Consider the following 21,245-nt stretch of genomic DNA (forward strand, 5'->3'; position numbering starts at 1 on the left):
GTCGTGACTCGAGTGCTAATAGAATTGTGAGGTGCTACTAGGTACAACGCTTCTCCAATTCACAATGTTCTCGCTGCCTGCTCTACTGTCGATTGTGATATTAATGTACTTATTGTAGTAAATAACGTAACCAAAGAATGATCAAAGTATGATGTTAAATTTAAATACCCCGTTTTTAATAGTAATGTTAATATTGATTTTGATTTACCACATACATGCATAAAACAATATGTCATGTATCAATGACCTTTTATTTATGTCATGTATAGACTTCCTTAAGAATGTGAGTCATTATAATTTAGAACTCTCATCTCCGTACAATTTGCTATACCTAATTGCTTGCGTGCTTGGTGCTTCTTAAACATATTGTTTAAAAAAAGCATTAACGGCTCGATTCGGAAAATGAATTAGATCTTTACTAGACTTCAACAAGTTACGATACGGATAATTTAAAGATATTTGTAAGATAGATATGTCAAATTTGACGTTTCCTCGATTCTGGAGGTCCTCTTGAACGATTTCGACAAGTTATGACTTAGATATCCAAGTCACATCTAGTCGATATCTACTGTAGATCTAGTTGACCTCTAAATCGTCTCAAGATCTTGTGATTATCTCGAAATCCGAATAGGCCTGTAAGTGTAACTATATATCGGCAATCGATACTCGTACTTAGAACATTTTCTGTCAACCTATTCTCCTATCTGGGTGCAAAGCATCCCAGCACACAAAGCAAACACATTTAGGAGTCAACTTTACTGTGTGTACCCGTATTAATCAGCCTAAAATTTTGATCTAATACTACAGAGCCACGTCAACGATATTGTTCAACAACTGTAAAGGAGACAAATATTGGTGCCTATATTGTGTGTTCAACACAAATTACGGAATATGTTCAAAGGCATATTGCAATCTTACCGAAGTTATTCCATTAATGTACATATATATATTCAAGACTAAGGGTACCTTTCCATTTCTGACCGCAGCTGCACTACTAGTACGAAACGCGTCGGTGTTATTGTCAATTTTCATAGTAAAATGAATGGTAGTGCTGCTGTCGTTGGAAATGGATTGTCACCTTTATTCCGATTTTGAAAAAATACAATGAACCGAAAAATAGTAGGTAAATTAGTAAATTTAAAGTCAGACTCAGTTATCGCATCATAGATCAATACGATGCATGTAACGCTGGGGGTTACATATCAGAATACAGAATACCCAATGTTGAATCACCTATGCTTGATTCACCTATTTTAAATTACCTGACGATAATTTTATCTAAACATTGACTGACCTAAGTTTATCATACCTAACCTCAAATTACCTAATGGACGAACCACCAAATGCACGATACACCTAATGCCCGAGCACGTTTCACCTAAAGCTATTATCCCTAATTCACGAAGCACATAAATTCAAAATTTAATAGTGTCCGACCGAAGGTTCGGTTTCGGTTTCGGCCAGTTTCGGCCAAAAAATCATGTTTCGGCTGTAGTTTCGGTTTCGGCCAAAAAACGGCCGAACCATTCGGCCGGGCCGAAACTTACGAAATGGTACTTCGGACAAAGACCAAAAGTTGGGGAATAAGTAGGACAACAATATTAATACCTGCATATACTGATTCATGTACAGTAGGTACATGTAGGTACAGAAATTAATTGGTTTATTATAAAACACAATTCCACTAATGAGGATTGGACGGTCGACGCAGTTTTAAGAGGCTGTCAACACCTATAACGCGCACACTGTCTAATTGTATCGGAGTGAATGAGATAGCACTGTCGCACGTAGCAGTTGTCCGAGTATCAGCTCGGCCCGAGTCGAACGATGTCTTTTTCGCTCTTATTCACTCACATATTCAGTCATTTTCCTATCTACCTCTAATGGCAAATTTTAAGCGAGGCTAAAGGCTACGCTCAACTAGTGCCGCAAAGTTGATTTTCTCAATAGTTAATATTTTGCGAGGCTGAACAGCTGACTATTGATTAAAACGAAGAAAAAAACCCTTAAAAGTGTTCCCAGTACAGTTTTTCATACGAATGCTCGACCTTAGCCTCACTTTTTACCCCAAATTACCATTGGTTTGTGTTCCACATGTCCTCTACTTCAGCTTAGCCTTTGGCCTCGCTGCGCCATGCTCGGCCTGTGGTCTCGCTTTTTAATACAATGGACAATGGTTGAAGTCTCAACTACTTATCCTGAAGCCTGAAGCACGGCTTTGACTTTGCATGAAAGTTCGCCTCACTGGGGCACTTCGGACATTTAGGCCCAGGTGAAGATCGGTAGGTACCCGGCCTTGCGATATTGTTAACAAAAAATTTCGCGCTCGCTGCGCTCGCGTTTTTGGTTGGTTTTTTGGTTGAACCTGTATCTACATGTTAGCTTGACTGGTGAATGAATAGAGTTAGACCAAGAAAATTCTTCAATGATTTTGATAGCATACACAGTGCAACTAGTGCAAATGTTATTTATACGTCATAATTTCATAGAAGTTTTGACGTTCAAAATAAAACTTGCACTGCGTGTGTTATCAAAATCGTTGCAGAATTATCTTGGTTTAACTCTAGTAATTTTCATAAAAAACTGCTTAAGTAACATCAATTTCAAGGACATTGGGTGTTGACAGCCCCATAATATGTGTGTAAAGCGGTTTTATGACATTGTTCCAACGATTTTAACAAGTCTACAAAAGTTTCGGTTTCGGTTTGGGTTCGGCCGAAACTAGAGCCAAAGCCGAACATTCGGTTTCGGTTTCGGCAAAAAAACATGTTTCGATCGGACGCTAAAATTTAAGTACCGACCTAATATTTTTGTATTGACTATCCTCCTATTTACGATATTTATATTGTGTTATTGTGCAAGTTTAGGCGTAGTAATTCCAGATCATACTTTAATAGCGATTTTAATAAAACTCCGGAACAACAACAAAATATTTACTTAAATTGTCTTCACATTGAAATGTTCAACATTTTAGAAGATAGCTGTAGAATTCTCGGATGATGTCAAACGCGAATGTCAGGAATATCAGCTTTGATGTGTGAGACGATCCTGGAACAAGGGGTAAGGTTATATATATTATGTATATGATCTATATGTACAACAAATTACTAAGGAGATCTCTCCTTGGCCATTTATTGTAAGTAGAATAACGACATAATACTAATATAAGTACCTCCATTATCGGAATCCGGCATTGTTATACTATGCATAAACGAATCTCTTAGGAATATGTAATCGGCTTTAAATCCAGTGCCATCAAGCCGATCATTTGACCTAAAGGTGACCTTTAGGAAGTTTCGCTCGGATTTGAATTGAAGTTCCTTGAGCTGCCCGCAATGCCTATGGCCTTCAGTATCCACTATTTTGTTTGAAATTTGTACATAGTCACTCGCCGACACTGCCTCGCATCTGAAAATATCAAATGTGTTTTTTAACCAGTTTTTGTGAATACAAATAAAATTTTAGTGGCATATGTACGGTTCGTTAGGTGCGACTAATGCTTGAAAGTTATTTGTCATATTTCTAAATCAGTTAACTCAATGAAACAATTTTATTAGGTACCCATTGTTTAAACATAGATTATTTTCAACCTGCATTGATATCGCAACTACAGTTAATTAATACCTTAATGGCTGATAATATTATAAGTACCTATTCAATTTTAAAATTTGTATGAAATTAATTAATAACGGTTCTATATTCATTCTCAAACCATTAGAGCGCATCTAAATCTCTGTGTCAAGTTATGACTCATAACTCATAACACTTCTCTCTTTCTACTAAATAAAAAGACACTTTTTTAAATTGAATTTCTAAAACAGTGTCTGCCTTAGAATTATATAAAAAAATATATATATGTATACCTAAACTATAAAACTTAAATCTATATTTAAAAATATATAAAAAATAATATGAAATAAAAAAAAACTTAATATCCACGGCACACTAAATAATATAAAAAATACAAACGAAAGAACTAAAATTTACATAAGCAAATATCAATTTAATTTAAACTTAACACAACATTACTAAGATAAGCACATTATAAAATGATTAGGAAACGTTTTGTGTTTAAGATAAAATTGTATCAAATATATTAGATAATTTGAGAACTTATAACTACGTTGTAATTTCACGGAGTCTTAGGATCATGAATATGTAAAGGCAATATAAATTCACTAAATCGGCCGCCAACATTCCTAAATCGTGTCAACGGCATTCCGGGCGAGAAGCATGTTGTAACAAAATAGGTACTATATATGTTGTTCCCTATCATAAAGAAGTACAATTTATTTCAGTTAACATTACATTTCCTCGATTAAGGAGAATATAAGTCTAAATTAATTCATTCTGTGACTATAGTGAAATAATCATATGAAACATAGTAATTATTATAATAAATATTGTGCTAGACCTTAATATGCGAGGGTGATGTAAACATATTACTTTTATTTGTCCTATTACTAAATTGATGATTAGGTATATTGTATAATATTGCTAAAAACGAAACGTTCGCTTCAATATACCGTTCGGAAATATCCTTACCATTGAATCCTATCTTTCAACGGAACTTGTAGCCACAATTTCTAGTTACATTTCTACGAAAAAATGTCGTTTTACCATATTCCGTTTATATTCAATACAAAGCGTCACTACCCTATTGTGTGTCACTAGACGTTCGACACGAGGGACGTGCGGAATAAAATCCCACTGCTCGACGTTTGTCAGGCACACACCGCGCTAATATATTTGGGACATGGTACGTGGCTAGGGCATGGAATTCTGACTCAATACAAACGTTTCAACGTATTGTAATTTGTATGTAACACAGACTTTACAAGTAGTAAAACTTGAGGTTTCTTGCTATAGTTCTTATGAAACAAGTTTATTGAAGAATAAAGAATTATAAATTAGGTATAATTAAAGTACGCTGAGGTAAAATGGAACGGGGCTTTGATGAGATGAGCAGTGTTGCGTTGGATTCATCATACAATTAAATACAAAACATATAAGTGTTGAAATATTGTACATTAGGTAAGGTATAAGTGCAAATAATGTTTTTTTTTCTATTCCATCGATACTCGTACCCAGGGGCGTATTTACCCTAGGGCCATCCGGGCCATGGCCCGGGGCGCCAACCCCCAGGGGGCGGCATATGCCACCCCTGGCGGATTGCATTTTGTTTTTCTTCCTTGACTTTTGGGGCGGCGAAACGTATTGGCCCGGGGCGCCAAATTTCAAAATACGCCCCTGCTCGTACCACTCCAGTGATACGCTACCAACTAGTGAGTAAAAAGACCGTCTAAACATACATTTATATACAGTGTGGAAAGATAAGTCGGGCCCTGGAGGGAAACTACCTTTAATCCTTAACCTGGCTCATTTTACTTAAAGGAGACATTCCTTTATTTTAAAAAAGAAACAAAAGTGCATTCAAAGATTTTTCTTTTTTTTTCTTCAATTTGGCTTGTCTAAAATAATCTTGAGTACTAAATATTCGATTTTATACATATTTTGTACGACAGACGAGTGTAAGACCTAATGCTTCTTGGAGAAATGTTATCATTAACATTAAGTGTCTCGACTAGTACAATAAAATTGCGAGTGTTTATTTTTTGGAATTGTTAGTAGGTTCGAGTCCCGGGCGAGGCAAGCGAGTTTTAGAAAATCTTTGAATGCAGTCGTTTCTTTTTAAAAATAAAGGAATGTCTCCTTTAAGTAAAATGAGCCAGCTTAAGGATTTAAGGTAGTTTCCCTCCACGGCCCGACTTATCTTTCCACACTGTATATCGAAGTTAACGATGAAATAAAGGTATTAAAAAAAATAGGAATAACATTGCTCATGAACCATTCGAGGATCGGGTTATTTAATTTCCTAAATCAGATTGATTAGAGCAGCGGTCGGCAACCTTTTAGCAGCCAAGGGCCACATAGTAGTTTTAACGGAGGTATTTATTCCAAGTATGTTCCGTGATACGTAGGAGTTAAATCATTTTTGTCATGAACTTATATGTATAATACTTTGATTTCTTGAACACGCTGTATGCTTTAAAAAATCTCCAATGAAAACAAAAATAAAATCAAGCTATAATAAAAACAAAGGTTACTTACGGCACAACTCCTTCCACATCAAAGTACGTAAAATGTAAATGTATTTTTTCGTTTTCATTTCCGTAGAAAAAGTAATTGCATTCTGTATCCCGTGGATAAAGACCAGGATAGTTAGGTGACGTCACAGCTCCTCGGCTCCACTCGCTGCTATTAAATACGAAGGCACATGGAAATTCCAAAAGTTGTGTTCCCGTCGCAATTCCATAATCTAAAAAATTACAAGTCAACATTAACTACTTTATACCTAATATTCGTATTTGAATTAAATGAGAAAATGTATGCAACAGCCAAATTTTTTTTCGCGATTTCACGGTCGCTAGACCGGGCCGTGCGCGGGCCGGGGCGTCCGACATTAAATTTTCTATGACATCGGCATCGGCATATGGCTGATCGGTGATCACGTGGTGTTTTTTCATAGAAAACGAAGCTTCGGAAGCTCCGGCCCGGCTACGGCCCGATCTAACGTGAGTCATCCATAAAAAGACTTGGCTTTGCTAATCGCTACTAAATTTATGATCTTTTGGCGCAAAATTAGAATAACAATCTCATCACAATCAAAGTTCACAATACTAACCTTCTACAAAATAGTACGATATCTTAAAACCCCTACTATGTCTCGACGAGTAAATCCCTCGAAACTCAATAGACATTTTCGGTCCATTCGACATTATTGGCTTTGGTACATCGTTTCCACAAAAGGAAGCCATCTTTTCAAGTCGACCGTCTACATACAAAAACACGTCCAGAGAATCCATGCTCTCACAGCTGTAACAGAAAGATTCAATGAATAGTATTTACAAGGATTTTAGGCGGTGGTTTACGTTTCGAAGATTTGAAACAGCTTATCTTAAAGAATGGGGTCTGTGTGAAAACGCTCGCTCGGTCTGTTTCTGAACTGAATTTGAACAGGACAAGATTTCTTTCAGTCTCTTCAATATTACATCTTTATTTCGGCTATTAGTGTATTTGTTCTGGCGTAAGCTTTGGAGGACAAACAATTATCAACGGTTTGTTAAATTTGACAGGCAATTATAAATAATAACGGCTCGATTCGGAAAATGAATTAGATTTCTACTAGACTTCAACAAGTTACGATACGGATAATTTAAAGATATTTGTAAGATATGTCAAATTTGACGTTTCCGCGATTCTGGAGGTCCTCTTGAACGATTTCGACAAGTTATGACTTAGATATCCAAGTCACATCCAGTCGATATCTAATGTAGATCTAGTTGATCTCTAAATCGTCTCAAGATCTTGTGATTATCTCGAAATCCGAATAGGCCTGTAGGCCATTAGTAATTAAAACAGCGAGCAAGATGATAAGTGAAGTGTAAAGCACACTACATTCCTATTACTTTGATTATGACTATGATATTTTAGAAAGTACAATACCTATAACATCGCTTTATCAATGTATAATTAGGTAGTTTCCGTTATCATGAGTACCTAACCTCACAAATGTAGAGACTAGGTAATTATCTAAGTGAACTAATAAATTATTCATTAGAACAGTGAAGGTATACATTGTAGGAACTGCACTAAACTAAGCTCTATCACGACAAAGATAAGAAACTATATAAGTATACTATGAGAAAACATTTTTGAGCCCAGAGAGAACCACCCTCTTGTGGTCTAAACTTATACAATACTAAAAAGTTTTTATTTTATTTTGGTCGCCACCAAATGAATTACAACATGTTAAATTTGTAATTTATAAAAAAAACTTTCAAATGACATTAAATATCTGTTTATTCATTAGGTACTCGATATTATATTAAAACTGCAAAACAAATATCAAAATATAATTAATTAAAAAAATGTAAATAACATTATTTCGTCTATTTTTCAACTTTATACATGACACGTGATGGCACGCGGCGCGAGTTATTTCCTTGAATCATATATTGAGTAACTGACCTAATAGTGACGACATACTCAATATATGATTCAAGGAAATGAATTGCAAAAAATAGTTTAATAGTTATTCCTCTGTCATGAAAATTACTCATACAAATATAAATATTCTTCTTATTTCATAAGAGTTTACATCTTACGCAAACGTACTCGTGACATGAATATATCTTAAATTGAAACTTATTTTTGTAACACTGTGGAACCGATTGAATTAGAACTAATTCTATCTAAAATATGAAGTATTCCAGCTATGTATTTTTTTTTTCAATTCAGCCATAATTAATTAGGGTAAACATCTATTAGGTTATATTATGTTAAATTCCTTCATTGATTTGTATTAAATAGCACGAACATGTTGTTCTCTCACTTATATTGCGACCGGTTTCGCGATAAATTTTCCTGCCGTGGGATTTAGTGTCGGATACATTTTATATGAGATCAGAAGACATGGAGATGTTCCGTGACTGGAAATCAACTTGAGTGTATTCTTAAATTTAGAAGCAACGAAAATGGTTTCATTGTTTTCTTCCTGTATAGGTGAATGAACTTTTTTTTTTCACGTGTTGCCATAGTAACGTTCTCTGGGTCCCTCTTAATATCCTAGTTTTATATGGCACAAACAAACATGCGTTATTTAAAGGCACATAGTTAAAAGCCCTTTACATAATAAGCCATTACGGCCATTACGCCATCTACCACGCATATAAGTTAGGGGGGACCGAGGTTAGTTAAAACAGAGGTAAGTTGAAACAACATCCATTTCGCGGTATTTATAACAGTCTTGAGGCAAGGACGCATATTGAGGGACCAACAGATGGTAAGACGCGGGTAAACATCGTTTTTTTCCACGATATCAGTTATAGATGGCTCAAAAATGACGTTGTTTTAACTTACCTCTGTTTCAACCCTCCTCGGTCTCAGGTATAATGTGATACCTAAAACAGATTAGATATAAAACTTACTCCACCATGCTGGCTGTTATCCTCTGAAGGCTAAAATCTTCGAAAACTAGTCGGATCCGTTCTCTTCCCCTGGCCTGGAAGTCGTAATGGCACTTTGTCTTCTGGGGATACGGCGCCGGATGGAGAGGTGACGTAAGTTTGCCACTCTTGCTCTTATCACTACTGAATACTTGGTCACAGGATGAAGCTAAAAAAGTAGTATATATTAACAGAATGGAAGAAAAGTACCTAATGTTGTAATGTTTATGAAGTTTTTGAAGGACTTTGCAGACTTGCAGACTGTGAGGTATCGACGTTATGATACTTACAACCTATGTTAGATATTTAATACTTAATTAATTGTTAGCATATTCAGCTTTTGCGACTGCAAAACGCCTAAACTTATAAGGAAAATATTGTACATTATAGTTTAGTAAATTCATAATTCATTATATCAAGGACTTAATACTTTGGTATATATTAATTAGAATTAATGATGCTCTTGTCTCAAAGAAATAGACTCACTTGCGGCACTCACTGCCGGGCCCAGTCCGGATATTGCTTCGCTTGTACTGGACTTTTTGTTGACGTCGCTATCTGTGAAATAAATTCCAAGTTATATATTACTCGCGATTACTACAATATTACTTCGTAGCACACAATACATTGTAATCTGTATTAACGTTGTATTGTGTATTGAGGTTGTTAGCTATTCTAAAACTTTACAAGTTGTCTTACAGTTGAAGTATACTGAATGAATGTGACTTATTTGCTCTACAGCTACATACCTATTATTAAATAACATTTATCATCAGGCATTACAAACTAATGACAAACATACGATACAAACTTTACTTGTTAAACGCCGTGAAATTGCTGACATTTTGTATTTAATAAATATTATTAAAGGCCATGTCGATTGTCCTAGTTTACTCAGTAACATTTCTTTCACTGTTCCCTTAAGAAGGTTAAGGCACTTTCGTCCCATTAGTATTAACCAGGCTTCCACTAAATATAGAAAAAACAGTTTCTTGTGCAGGGCAGGCATGAGTTTAAATAAAGTTTTACTGAATTTAGACTTCGATGTATTTAGTGATAGCATATCGGTAATAAGAAATAAATTAATTGCATTTTTTATGGGTGATACTTCTAGCGCAGGTTCGGACTTGGCTTACTGAAGTTATACGAGTACTACATAGGTACACTTGTATTTATATATATATATATCTTTTTTTTTTGTATTTTTTGTATTTCGGTTTTTTCGTGAAGTTTTGTGCAGTCGGCGGTGGAAGTGCATGGCCACTTTATGAATGTTTTCCATTCCTAATGTGCCTATGCAGTTTTGCAGCTTGTTGTACACAGGAACCTTGGCTTGTGCTGTTGCTTGACTTGTGTGTGTAACTGATTTGTGATTATATTTGTTCTTTGTATACCTACTTAATTTTCATAAGTGAGAACCTGTAATTGGCTCTGTGAATCTATTTTACTTTTTAGAAATGTTTATAGCTGTTGGTTTTCCATGTATGTAATAAAAATAAATAAATAAATAAATTTACAAACTAATAATAAACATACAATACGTACCTAATAAAAAAAAAGTAAAAAAATAATAACAGAATATACCTAATTATTTATTTCGTCCAAGGTTATACTATCATTCTGATAATTAGCTTACTGAACCTGTATTAGTGTCGTCCATTTCAAATTGGTAGCTCGCCTTGAAGCCTTGACCTGAGGCGTCCGAATTAGCTGTGAACTGGACCAGTAGATCCGGCCCAGTTGACAAAATTTCATACCCTAAAAAAATAAAACTATCTTATACATACATATATTATCATAATCATTATAATCACAGTGCGACGTTTCAGTATGATTTGTAAGTTTTACTCTAGGGCACTACAGTATAGTTTGTGCCATCCACTAAGACGCGCCCCACACTCTTCATCCTATTCGCTTATACTTAGTTCAAGTGCGCAACCTTTTAGCAATGTAGTATTTCTGTCTATACACATTAATTAGCTATGAGTGTGTATAGACAGAACTTCTACACTGCTAATAGTTTGCACACTTGAACTATAAGCGAGAATCGATATTAGGAAGAAGAGTGGGGCGCGTCTTCGTGGATGGCACAAAACTGTAATGTTCATCACCTTTTTTAAAAGACAACCTTGTCTTACCTACTATCTCATTGCAAAGCATAGCGAGAACCGGTGCTGTTGTCGACCGCCCGTCGAAAACTTTTATAATATCAGCTCGATTGAGACAGCTGCAACAGAAACATAAAATGAATAAGTTGGAAAATACATTGTTACAAGCCAAGCATTTTTCACGATGCTAGTACCTTTCATCTCCTTTCTGAAGAAACGATTCTTCGAAAACTAACTTAATTCGCTCATGTTGTCTGAAACAAAACAAGTAGCTTATATAAAAGCATTATTTTAATAACATCAATTGAATAAAATGCTACATAATAGTTAAGAACCTTAATTTATGAAAGTCAGTCACTTGCCGTTTAAGTTACATGCATAAGTAACACATGGAACCAAATAAAGGAGGATGAATTAAGACTGAATTATAGCCCTAACTTTGTCTACGTACTTTTCTGTTCAATTCACCCACAAAGCTTTATTATTATTATTTCGTCATTCTCTCTTTGATTTACATATAATGGTGTCAAAGCGTAACCAGCCATAATTGCCAATGTCATAAAATTCTTATTCGACGTGGAACAAAAATGAAACTAGTCATATTCCATAACTTTTTATACAGATTTAGGCAATTTTGATATTATTATTTTACATTAAGTTATTTATACATACCTATAGATAAATTTCGTACAAACCTGGCGTGAAAATGATAAGTACACCGCACGTTGCTTGGATAGCTTGAGGGATACCTTGGGCTATACATCCGACCATACATGGGCCGGTTGGCTTGCGAATTAAACACGTAGTCACACCATGTGTCGGGAATATGTATGCCATCTGTCTCGAAATTACCTGAAGGCAAAAAGTTTAATAGTTCAGACCTTTTGTTTAAGTTAGAATCAGTTTCGGCATAATTTACATATTCAACACGTGTTTTTGATGTTAAGTGTCCCGGAAAGTTCCGGGACGGTTTGTATAATGTGTGCGTTTGTAATGAGTACTAGAGTGTTAATGCCTGCTGTTAATCTTGATTGTTAAATGAATAGATAGTATAGAGGGGTCCTGTCATAGTAAATTTTGTAGTCACAGTAAATTTACTGCCATCTATCGACACACGACTAAAACTCAAAATGAAAACGTATAAAATTATCAAAAAATGAATATATATGGATAAATGATTTTATTATTTTTATATCATTTTGACCCATGTTCATTGACTAATATGTATGTGTTAAAATTGTTAAATATGAAACGGTGTCGTCACGCCATCTAGCCGAGTATAGGCCAAAGGTGTGTGCGCCATCTATCCGAGAATGACTTTTTCTTGATTTCCGAGGCACGTTTGTAGGGTTCCGTACCCAAAGGGTAAAAACGGGGCCCTATTACTAAGACTCCGCTGTCCGTCCGTCCGTCCGTCTGTCACCAGGCTGTATCTCGTGATCTGTGATAGCTAGACAGCTGAAATTTTCACAGATGATGTATTTATGTTGCCGGTATAACTAACAACAAATACTAAAAACAGAATAAAATAAAAATTTAAGTAGGGCTCCCATACAACAAACGTGATTTTTGACCGACGTTTTTCCTTAGACTTTATTCATCTTTTATACGAATTTTGACTGGGCTCAATTAAAATGGAGACTTTACTAGCTCAGACGGTAGTGACTCTATAATATAATAATTTGACCTTTTTTTTTGTTTTGCCTACTTGATTTATTTTTGCTAGGTATTTAAAACATTTTAGTGACAGACGTCTTCGCTGGTCACAAAAGGGTATTCAGATAACTTTAAGCTTATCGTCAGATTTACGACCAAATTTAAAGGCGATAAGGTAAACGTACTAGTGCTCGACATGCTAATGCCCAATAGATGACACCTTGCTGTCACCTCTATTGACAATGACTTAAGTTTCAAGATAACATGTAGGTACTGGGATCGCGTCGAGCACCAGTACGTTTATCTTATTTATTGTTTTTGTTGAGTGCATGATCGGTGTGTGTATAAATATAGCTTGCAAAGCTGTATAAGATAAAATACAGGGATATTTTAAGGTTAATATACTTACGCCTATCTATAAATCTGTAGGTGCCAACGAAACCAGTGGCGTTATTAGCTTTGCTTCCGGTATGAAACTCCAGCACCAGCAGAGGCCCGTGGGAGTAGAGCGCCGGCGGGGCGTCGGCCCGGCTGCCGCAGAGTGCGCGCCACGCCGAGTACTCGTTCACTCCGGGAGGCCCCGGCCCGTGAGTGCCCCCTTCTGAGTACACCTTCAGATAGTCGCCTTGGATGCAGCTGAGGGCAAGAAATGTAACTTGTTATTTTTAAATGTTAATATCATTTAATGACATTTAGGTCTACATTTTTTTATTTTAATCAGCACAGCATTACCCAGCATTCTGTCTATTTTACGTGAGGTTGTAAAATATTTTACTTTTTCGTCTATATGATTTTGAAAACATAGGAAAAACAATTCGCCTCTTTATGATAATTATCACTCAGTTGCCTATACCTGTATAACTTTTAGACTAAATATATTAATATTTTTTTATGTTGAATAGAGAATTATGTACAAATTTTAAAAGTGTCTTGGATAAAAAAGGTAGGAATCAAATTTATGGAATCAATATAACGTATCATACTTCATAATTTGCATTCATCAATTCACAATTCAGCGATAATGACTACTTTAAAGCACGATCAGTACCTATCAAAATTATTTTCAAAATATGAAAAGTTGTTTAATTAATGTTTCATTTCAAATAACATACTCGTACGTAGAAATTTCATAACTGATCGTTTGATCTCACGCTCGAGATCCAAAATTGTTTTCATATCAGTGATGTTTTTGCTCATGCGTTAGTTTCGGTGGAACGGCTAAAGTTTTAATCAACGCGCCCCACATCGGTCATGGAAGGGATATACGTACCTACAAAAAACAAGTTAGCAAAAAGCTTAATGTGAGTTTTTAATTTTTGCAATTGTTACATTTGAATGTACATATATTGAAGGAACAATTACGGCATAAAGTTATTATGTATGCCGAAATGGTTCTTGTTATTTATGGGTAGCATAATTTTAGCACCGCTTGAGACTAGAAGGTTTATAACGTTATTAACCCTTTTCTTGTCAGAAAATAATTTTACTACAGAATAAACAACAAAATTTGGAGTAAACCTGTAAGAACATGAAGATGAACATGAACGGCCCAGTACAAAAAAAACAACATAGGTAGCAAAACAAATACATTTAGTTATACCTACTTAAGTATGAAGCCTTGATTTTTTTAGGTGGCTTATAATCTAAGCTTATATTATAAAATATGACATTCAATGGTTTCAAAGAAAAATGGCTGTGACATACGTGCAGATTAGGGAATGTAAACCAGTTTTGAATTGTATGAAAATGAATTTATCAACCAAAATTTCATACAAATAAAAGTTTACATTCCCTGGTGCAGATGAACATGACGATACTAACTAACAGGTTTCTGACTTTGCTTTTTCACTAGATGATAGGTAGGTACTAGTGGCTCTGTTAACTTTGTTTGTACTAGTATCCTCGCAAACCCCCAGGACTTGACATCACCATTTTGAAAAAATCATAAGTACTTACTTAATCGACCGAGAATATAGAAATATCGAACTTAGAGTCTGGCCAGCGAATCGCGTCACAAACTATTTTTTTCAATTCTTTATATGGCAACTTTTATTCCTATCAAATAATCTGTCACTTTCAAGCTGTCGTTTAATTTCATAGTAATTTTATTGCCAGGTGCAGTTTTTATTGAATTTCCCGCGTTTTTTTTGTGCCACGATTCGCTGGCCAGACTCTATTCCCAAAATTTCCGAGATTTGGTTGAAGGGAAAAATTAAATAGCTGAACAGACATACGACAGCATGTTGTTCCCAAACTGAAAAGGGGACCTTCGCTCTCGCTCGGTCAATTATCGTCACTGTAGCGCCTCCGGGATGTTTGCGGAGGCGCAAGTCGACGGCTTTGCGGCTATCATGCGGAAGCGGTGCGCCTCTTTACTTAGCCGCTGGCGGGGTAGCGCTAACAGTAGCATGATAGCGTTGTTGGATAGGTGGGACTTCCCTCTGCTGCAGCAGTGGACAAAACTCCACACTGTAGTAAAATAGGTAAATACTTAGGTATGTAGGTGAGGATGAGATTGTAATTCCACTAACACTATTTTATAAGTTAAATTTAAATGTAACTAACAACTATGGATTTATATCCGAAATAAAATTATTTTATTTTTTTCTTTATAATTATAAGTAGATGTAATGGTTAACAGAGCTCCCGAGAGTCCCGAGTGAATCTAAATAAATGTTAATTATTATTACAAGGCCGGTGTTTTGTAGATTTCACATTCCTGTATATTGTAAGTAATTAGTAGTTACCTATCTACGTATACACAAATAATTATCTGTTCGACTATGTATTGTACTATGCCGCAGTTCTAACTCTAAATGTACTTTTACAACAGTAGACAACGTCAAAACAGCAAAACGGTCTGCGAAAGTTGCCAACAATACGAAGTGAAGTCCAATATGGCGAACGCATTGCGGCTGAACAAGTTGATGTTAATTAGAAACAACATACGTGACCGTAACAAACGCGAAGAGGTAAGGACTGAGTTACAGCGGAAACAATATCATAAACATTTTCCTTTATATTATATTCCATAATTGGGTACGAGTAAATATGTTCTCTGTTTAAAACATGTGAAATGTTGTCATACCACCTGAGGATGCCACAATGCCAATCAAAACGGCTATTAGGAATAACTTTTACTTAGTTATAAAATAACTACTATTATAATTTTTACTCGGGAGACGAAAAACGAAGGCTGATGTTTAGACATAAGAAGAAAGTGTGTATTATTTTTAATGGTATCTTGAAGGAACCCCAGTAGTGGGTAATTAGTCAGATTTCTGAATTTTTATCCTTATTTCGAAAGCACTCATGTTTATATACATTTGCCAACGTTTTAGGTCTAAAAACGGACCACTAATTTATTCATTAAAAAAACATTTTTGAGGTCGCGTGTTCAAGCGATGTATCGAGTACGGCATGAATTTTGAATAAGCTTTTATGGACGCAATGCCAATGGGGCAAACAAGATGAATTCGGCTCACCGTTGTTGTCATTTCAACGCAAGTGCACATATTATAGAAAAGTGTTCAAAAATGATGATGTTATGGATTCGTGTTTGTAGTAGGTACTTGACAGTAAAAACTTAATGACAATAAATCTCTTTAAAATCTCTCGTCCATTCTAAATTCTGAAGTACCTACGTTACGAGTTTGCATTTTAAGGTAACTGAACAAAACGTATTAAAGCACTGGCGTCTCCGTTTGAATGAAATACTTTAATATTAATTAGTCTTGACACATAGCTGCATAGTCAAAGACGTTGTTAAGGAACGCTGTCATTAGCCCCGTAAAGGTCGCGTGCCATGTTCAAAGAGAATTAATCTCATATCACAGCGCGTCACAAATTACTTTCTTTTTGACGACACATCTAATTAGATCGTTTGGGAGGGAGGGGGGGGGGGGAGTCTTGTAATATTGTCACAGTGCTTGTATCCCAGAAAATGATCTTTGTTACGACACTATAAGCGGACATTTTGACCTTTTTGTGGGCAGAATGAGATCTCCTGCTGTGGACGTTGTTACGCTCAAATCACGGTCCGTTACACGGTCTGTCATGACCGCGGTATACATGACAAAAATAATTTAAGTCTCTATTTAGGAAACTTATTTATTAGTTTTATTACACTGTCCTTTCTAATTTATAAGTGTGTCATTTCCCAAAACAGGCACATGATAGGCAAAATATTTCAAACGTTTTGCTTTAGCTTGTATGTTTTTATATTATTTTATACGAATTCCGATATTTCTTTTTGTACCTATGAAACGACATCTTCGTTAACCTAAATTAAAATATAATATATACGTCTATATATTTTGTTAGGTACGGCTTTTTTATTTTACTACATGTTAATATAGTAATAAATAGTTATTTTTAATGTTGTTTTTTAGACTTTGCTTCGCCATTCTATATAGCAATCTTGTTATTAATTTGGCAATCCTATTTATTACCTGTTATAATAGCACAACCATTCTCAAATGAAGTGTCGAAGTGGTGGTAACATTGGTAACCATTCTTTCAGAATTGCGTATTAGAGATTACAAGCAAATGTTACATAGGTATAAACGAAGCTCTCATGTCGATAGCAGGCAACTAATGGTAGTGGGCGTAACGATTAGTGGATATACCTACCGAAGTATTGATTAGCACTATTAATATGACGCTTGCTTACTACATAGTATCTACAGTAAAAAGAAGCACGTTTAGTGTTCCTATACAAATAGGTAGGTATACCTACAAATAAGGACTCCAGCAATATATTTAAAAGAACAATATATAGAGAACCACCAAATCTCATCCGAGTAAGCCAATCGAGTTACAAACGCTCTGTGATTTTAAACTAAAAATCTCTTGTTACACGTTATATCTCTTTACTAACCCATGAAAAACGGAGTATGTACGAAGGAAAAATCGTTTATAGCCACGTTGTTTGAGTAATTCAAGTCGGTAACGTTTTTACGACTACAATATTGCGTTTGGCTGGCTATATTGCTTTTTTAAAAGCTACGTCATACCTAATTCAGGCTCTGTAGCGTAGCTTCAATATTCATTCATGTAAAAAAAAGCCAAACCGAGTCTAACTCATATTGGGAGAGTTCCGAGTTACCTAATAGTGCATTGTTATACCTACTGCTAAAATTCATTTTATTAAATATACCTTCACATTATCATAAAAGGTCTCGTTTTTAGTAGTACAGAAACCTTAATAAATTGTGAAATAGCTACATAACATTGGTGTATACTTGTATAGGCCACAACTTACCTCCCGAGTGCACGCTTGATTACGTTTCGTTTAATAGGAACTAATTCCAAACTTTTACAACTCTCATTCGGCTTGGCAAGAACATAAACTTGGTAGTGATAAAGAGACTCGTTACACCGTACAAGTCATTATTCTGTTATGAGAAGAATTTTCGTTGAAGAGGCCCCGGGGTGAAGTGCGAGTAATCGCGCGAGATGGTGATGGTCGGCTTATACGAGTATGCGTGTATGGGACACACGGCCGCTAGGCACACACGAGACTGTGGAGTTGAATTTAACCACTAGAAGAAGACCGGGAGGGGGAAAAGGGGGTGAAACCATATTATAGCGGCTAAAACAAGATAGCTTCTTTATTTCACACTTTTAGCATCGCTGACTCGCTCTGGCATGTTAGGTAGCACGGGCGGAGGACACTCAGTAAGCGTGCAAAGGGCGGTCTATGTTGCCCTTCCTGTAAGGGTCGTGTCGCAGTAAATAAAAATTAAAGTAGTTTGATCTAATATATACTTACTATTTTCATCACGTATCGAATCTGTACTACGAGTAGCTTAAGGATATGCATACTAATGATTAACGTCAATACAGTGCCTATTTCAGTAAAGATTTCCATTTTTGTTCCTCAATGTGACCGTTAGAACGTAACCTATATTGTTGCGTTAAAATTTTGGTTTGTAAATACCTGGCCGTGGGGTTGGCACTTTTGCGGCTGATGGTAAATACCTGTATAGGTACATACGTAAATTATTTTCAATGGTGAATCGAAAACATGTTACGTATAAAAGTAGGTACGTAATTTTGCTGGAATTTAAATTTGGCTCGTTAAACTTTGCAGCAGTGTATGTACAACGCAACGTTATTCCATAGTTATATATAGCTTCATAGATACGAGTACCTATTATACGACGCAAGGCAATGTCGTCGGTACAAATTAAGCAGAGTTATCCTGCAAGAATAATCTGAGAAATCGTTTTCACATTACTTAACCGGAATTGGAATCTGCCTGCCAACAAATATATCGAACATAAATATACTTTTATGTATCAGGTACCTAATGCTAGTTAGACTGACTTTTGTCGAAGATGTTTAAGGTTGTACTATTTTAGTAGGAATTCAAACTAGTAATGAAAAAAATACAATGCCTTTATTCAGGGACCATCGTCATTTTTTTCTTTCGTAGATAGAGTTTCCTATTCTGTACTGTACCTCTATATTCAATACTGTCTTCCTCTGAGTACTGAAACGGAAACTACATACAAAAAGTATCATTTCGTAAGTACCTATAAATAAATATATATATACCGAATACAATATGCCTTTGTTCAAAACTGAATATAGCATTTAAAAAGTAAAGAGATTATAAATAAATAGTATAGGTACCTAGTTTTAGCCGTAATATCAAATATGTAGACTACTTATATTCTTCTTCTATATTCAAGTTCAAATAACAAAACAAAATCATAAAATAGTCTACATATATGATAAATTGAATTTCAGACAGGCATCCTTGTATACAAATGACGAAGGGAACAATACAAAATTAAAACAAGGGAAAGTCATTTCCCCTTACAGTAATGAAACGCGTACAACTCTCAATCTGATGAAGCACTCAATACCTTTGTTACGTCTGCGAATGGAATACCTATTAGGTAGGGACTGTTACATTTTTATATGACACAACTATTAGGTAGTAGTAATATCACATATTTTAATAGTACCTAGTTGTGTCATTATCAAAGCGAAAAATGAAATGATTAAATATCGAAATACTTTTAAAGTAAGTTCAATAAAATATGTACAATAGCTAGTATAAATATATTATTTTGCACACCAATAACAACAAAAAGCCTACACACAGCTAAGCACATAAATTATGGTAGACAATGGCGTTAAGAAGTTACTTAATACATTTTCTCATATTATCTTAGTTTTGCTAAAGGAAATTATACAAACGCACGTGGAGAAAATTACCATTAGCAAGCATCTGCTGTAACTCGGTTATCTTGAATTTATTAGCAATGGTCGCAGCTACTGTTTGGGAAGCATTTTAAAATAAGTGCCTTTTTTGTAACTAGATCCATACGGGCCAGGAAGTTCATTCCACGGCCAGAATGGTTGTGGGAGTTAATAAACCACCTTATATGCGAAAATTAACTCTCGACACGAATTCCATCAGATATGAACATCCGACCAAAATTAAATTTACACATAACGGTTATAAATAGAGAATCATCTTTCTAACAAACTGACTCTGATATTTTTATCCTTTTTAGTTTCCGAGATACAGAAAGTGCATAAATTATATGATTTTCTTTATTTTCGTGAAGCATAAAGCATTATTTTCACATGTGTCGTTTTTCATACTTTAGCCTCTCAAATGTTCCGATTTTGTGGTAGGCGTTTAGTGTCTTGAGACTTTATACACCTAAAATTTAAAAAACGACGTTTTGCTTATAACTTCAGTAACAATACTACGTTTTGGATGTGAACTTGAGACCTTATGCCTAAAATATTCATAGCATTAAGTGTAAGCAAGATAAAATACGACTTTGTGCCTCTCTTGTACCGTTCAATTGGGAGAAATCAAAAGGTCGGTTCTAATCAATTTAGCATAAAACCGCCTTTTTAAATAGTATAAAAAGTACCTACTACAAAGTTTTCACTTATCCGGAATAGAAGGTAAAAACGTCTTTCTCAAGAAAAAAAACTATGGTATTTCTAGCCCACATAGTTCATGTAAAAATGGTAAAAAAAGTACCGATTTTATTTTGGCTCTCCTGAAAAGTTGACTTTTTCTACATTCGACCATAATTAGGGAACTCGAAGCGAGAATCATTTATTGGAAGACGACCACCACTACAGACATGTATATATCGCTTTGTAAGTATTTACTTGGCTTCTTAATTTTTTGTTGCTGTGATGAAGTGCTTTCAATCGTCAGCCTTCATAATTTATCACATTCAAAGCTTTTCACAGCTGTAAGAAAATAGCGTCTCCGAGAAATCTGTAATTATTTTTAAAAGAAACCAACTATTTCTTGCAGAATAGTCCAAGAAAGATGTTTTCTAAATGTCTTGATTGTTTTTCTCTTTCATTCAATTCAAAGGATTAAAACTGAAGTAATCTCATTTTCCTTGTCATTCAGTAAAGAGTAAATTTTAATATATAAGTGAGGGCATTAATATTTAAAGTTTTAGAACTGGGAGTTGACTTA

General features: G+C 35.2%; 1 protein-coding gene and 1 long non-coding RNA gene across 4 annotated transcripts in view; both read right to left on the reverse strand.

Moving 5' to 3' along the window:
- Nucleotides 1–21,245, reverse strand: part of LOC134805539 (uncharacterized) — a 624,519-nt gene that overhangs the window by 205,412 nt on the left and 397,862 nt on the right. The gene's annotated exons all lie outside the window — the stretch shown is intronic.
- Nucleotides 2,920–21,245, reverse strand: part of LOC134804998 (suppressor of lurcher protein 1-like) — an 82,752-nt gene continuing 64,426 nt past the window's right edge. For all 3 annotated transcript variants that reach the window (XM_063778289.1, XM_063778293.1, XM_063778299.1), the window contains 11 exons: nucleotides 13,182–13,408; nucleotides 11,812–11,968; nucleotides 11,311–11,370; nucleotides 11,147–11,235; nucleotides 10,650–10,766; nucleotides 9,495–9,566; nucleotides 8,991–9,177; nucleotides 6,686–6,876; nucleotides 6,112–6,319; nucleotides 3,173–3,408; nucleotides 2,920–3,048 (listed from right to left, as the gene is read on the reverse strand). In XM_063778289.1, the coding sequence (XP_063634359.1) occupies nucleotides 2,963–3,048; nucleotides 3,173–3,408; nucleotides 6,112–6,319; nucleotides 6,686–6,876; nucleotides 8,991–9,177; nucleotides 9,495–9,566; nucleotides 10,650–10,766; nucleotides 11,147–11,235; nucleotides 11,311–11,370; nucleotides 11,812–11,968; nucleotides 13,182–13,408 (1,630 nt within the window). In that variant the 3' untranslated portion in view covers nucleotides 2,920–2,962. The remainder of the gene's footprint in view (nucleotides 3,049–3,172; nucleotides 3,409–6,111; nucleotides 6,320–6,685; nucleotides 6,877–8,990; nucleotides 9,178–9,494; nucleotides 9,567–10,649; nucleotides 10,767–11,146; nucleotides 11,236–11,310; nucleotides 11,371–11,811; nucleotides 11,969–13,181; nucleotides 13,409–21,245) is intronic.

The sequence above is a fragment of the Cydia splendana genome, chromosome 2 (genome assembly GCF_910591565.1).
Source record: "Cydia splendana chromosome 2, ilCydSple1.2, whole genome shotgun sequence".
NCBI classification, from domain to species: Eukaryota; Metazoa; Arthropoda; class Insecta; order Lepidoptera; family Tortricidae; genus Cydia; species Cydia splendana.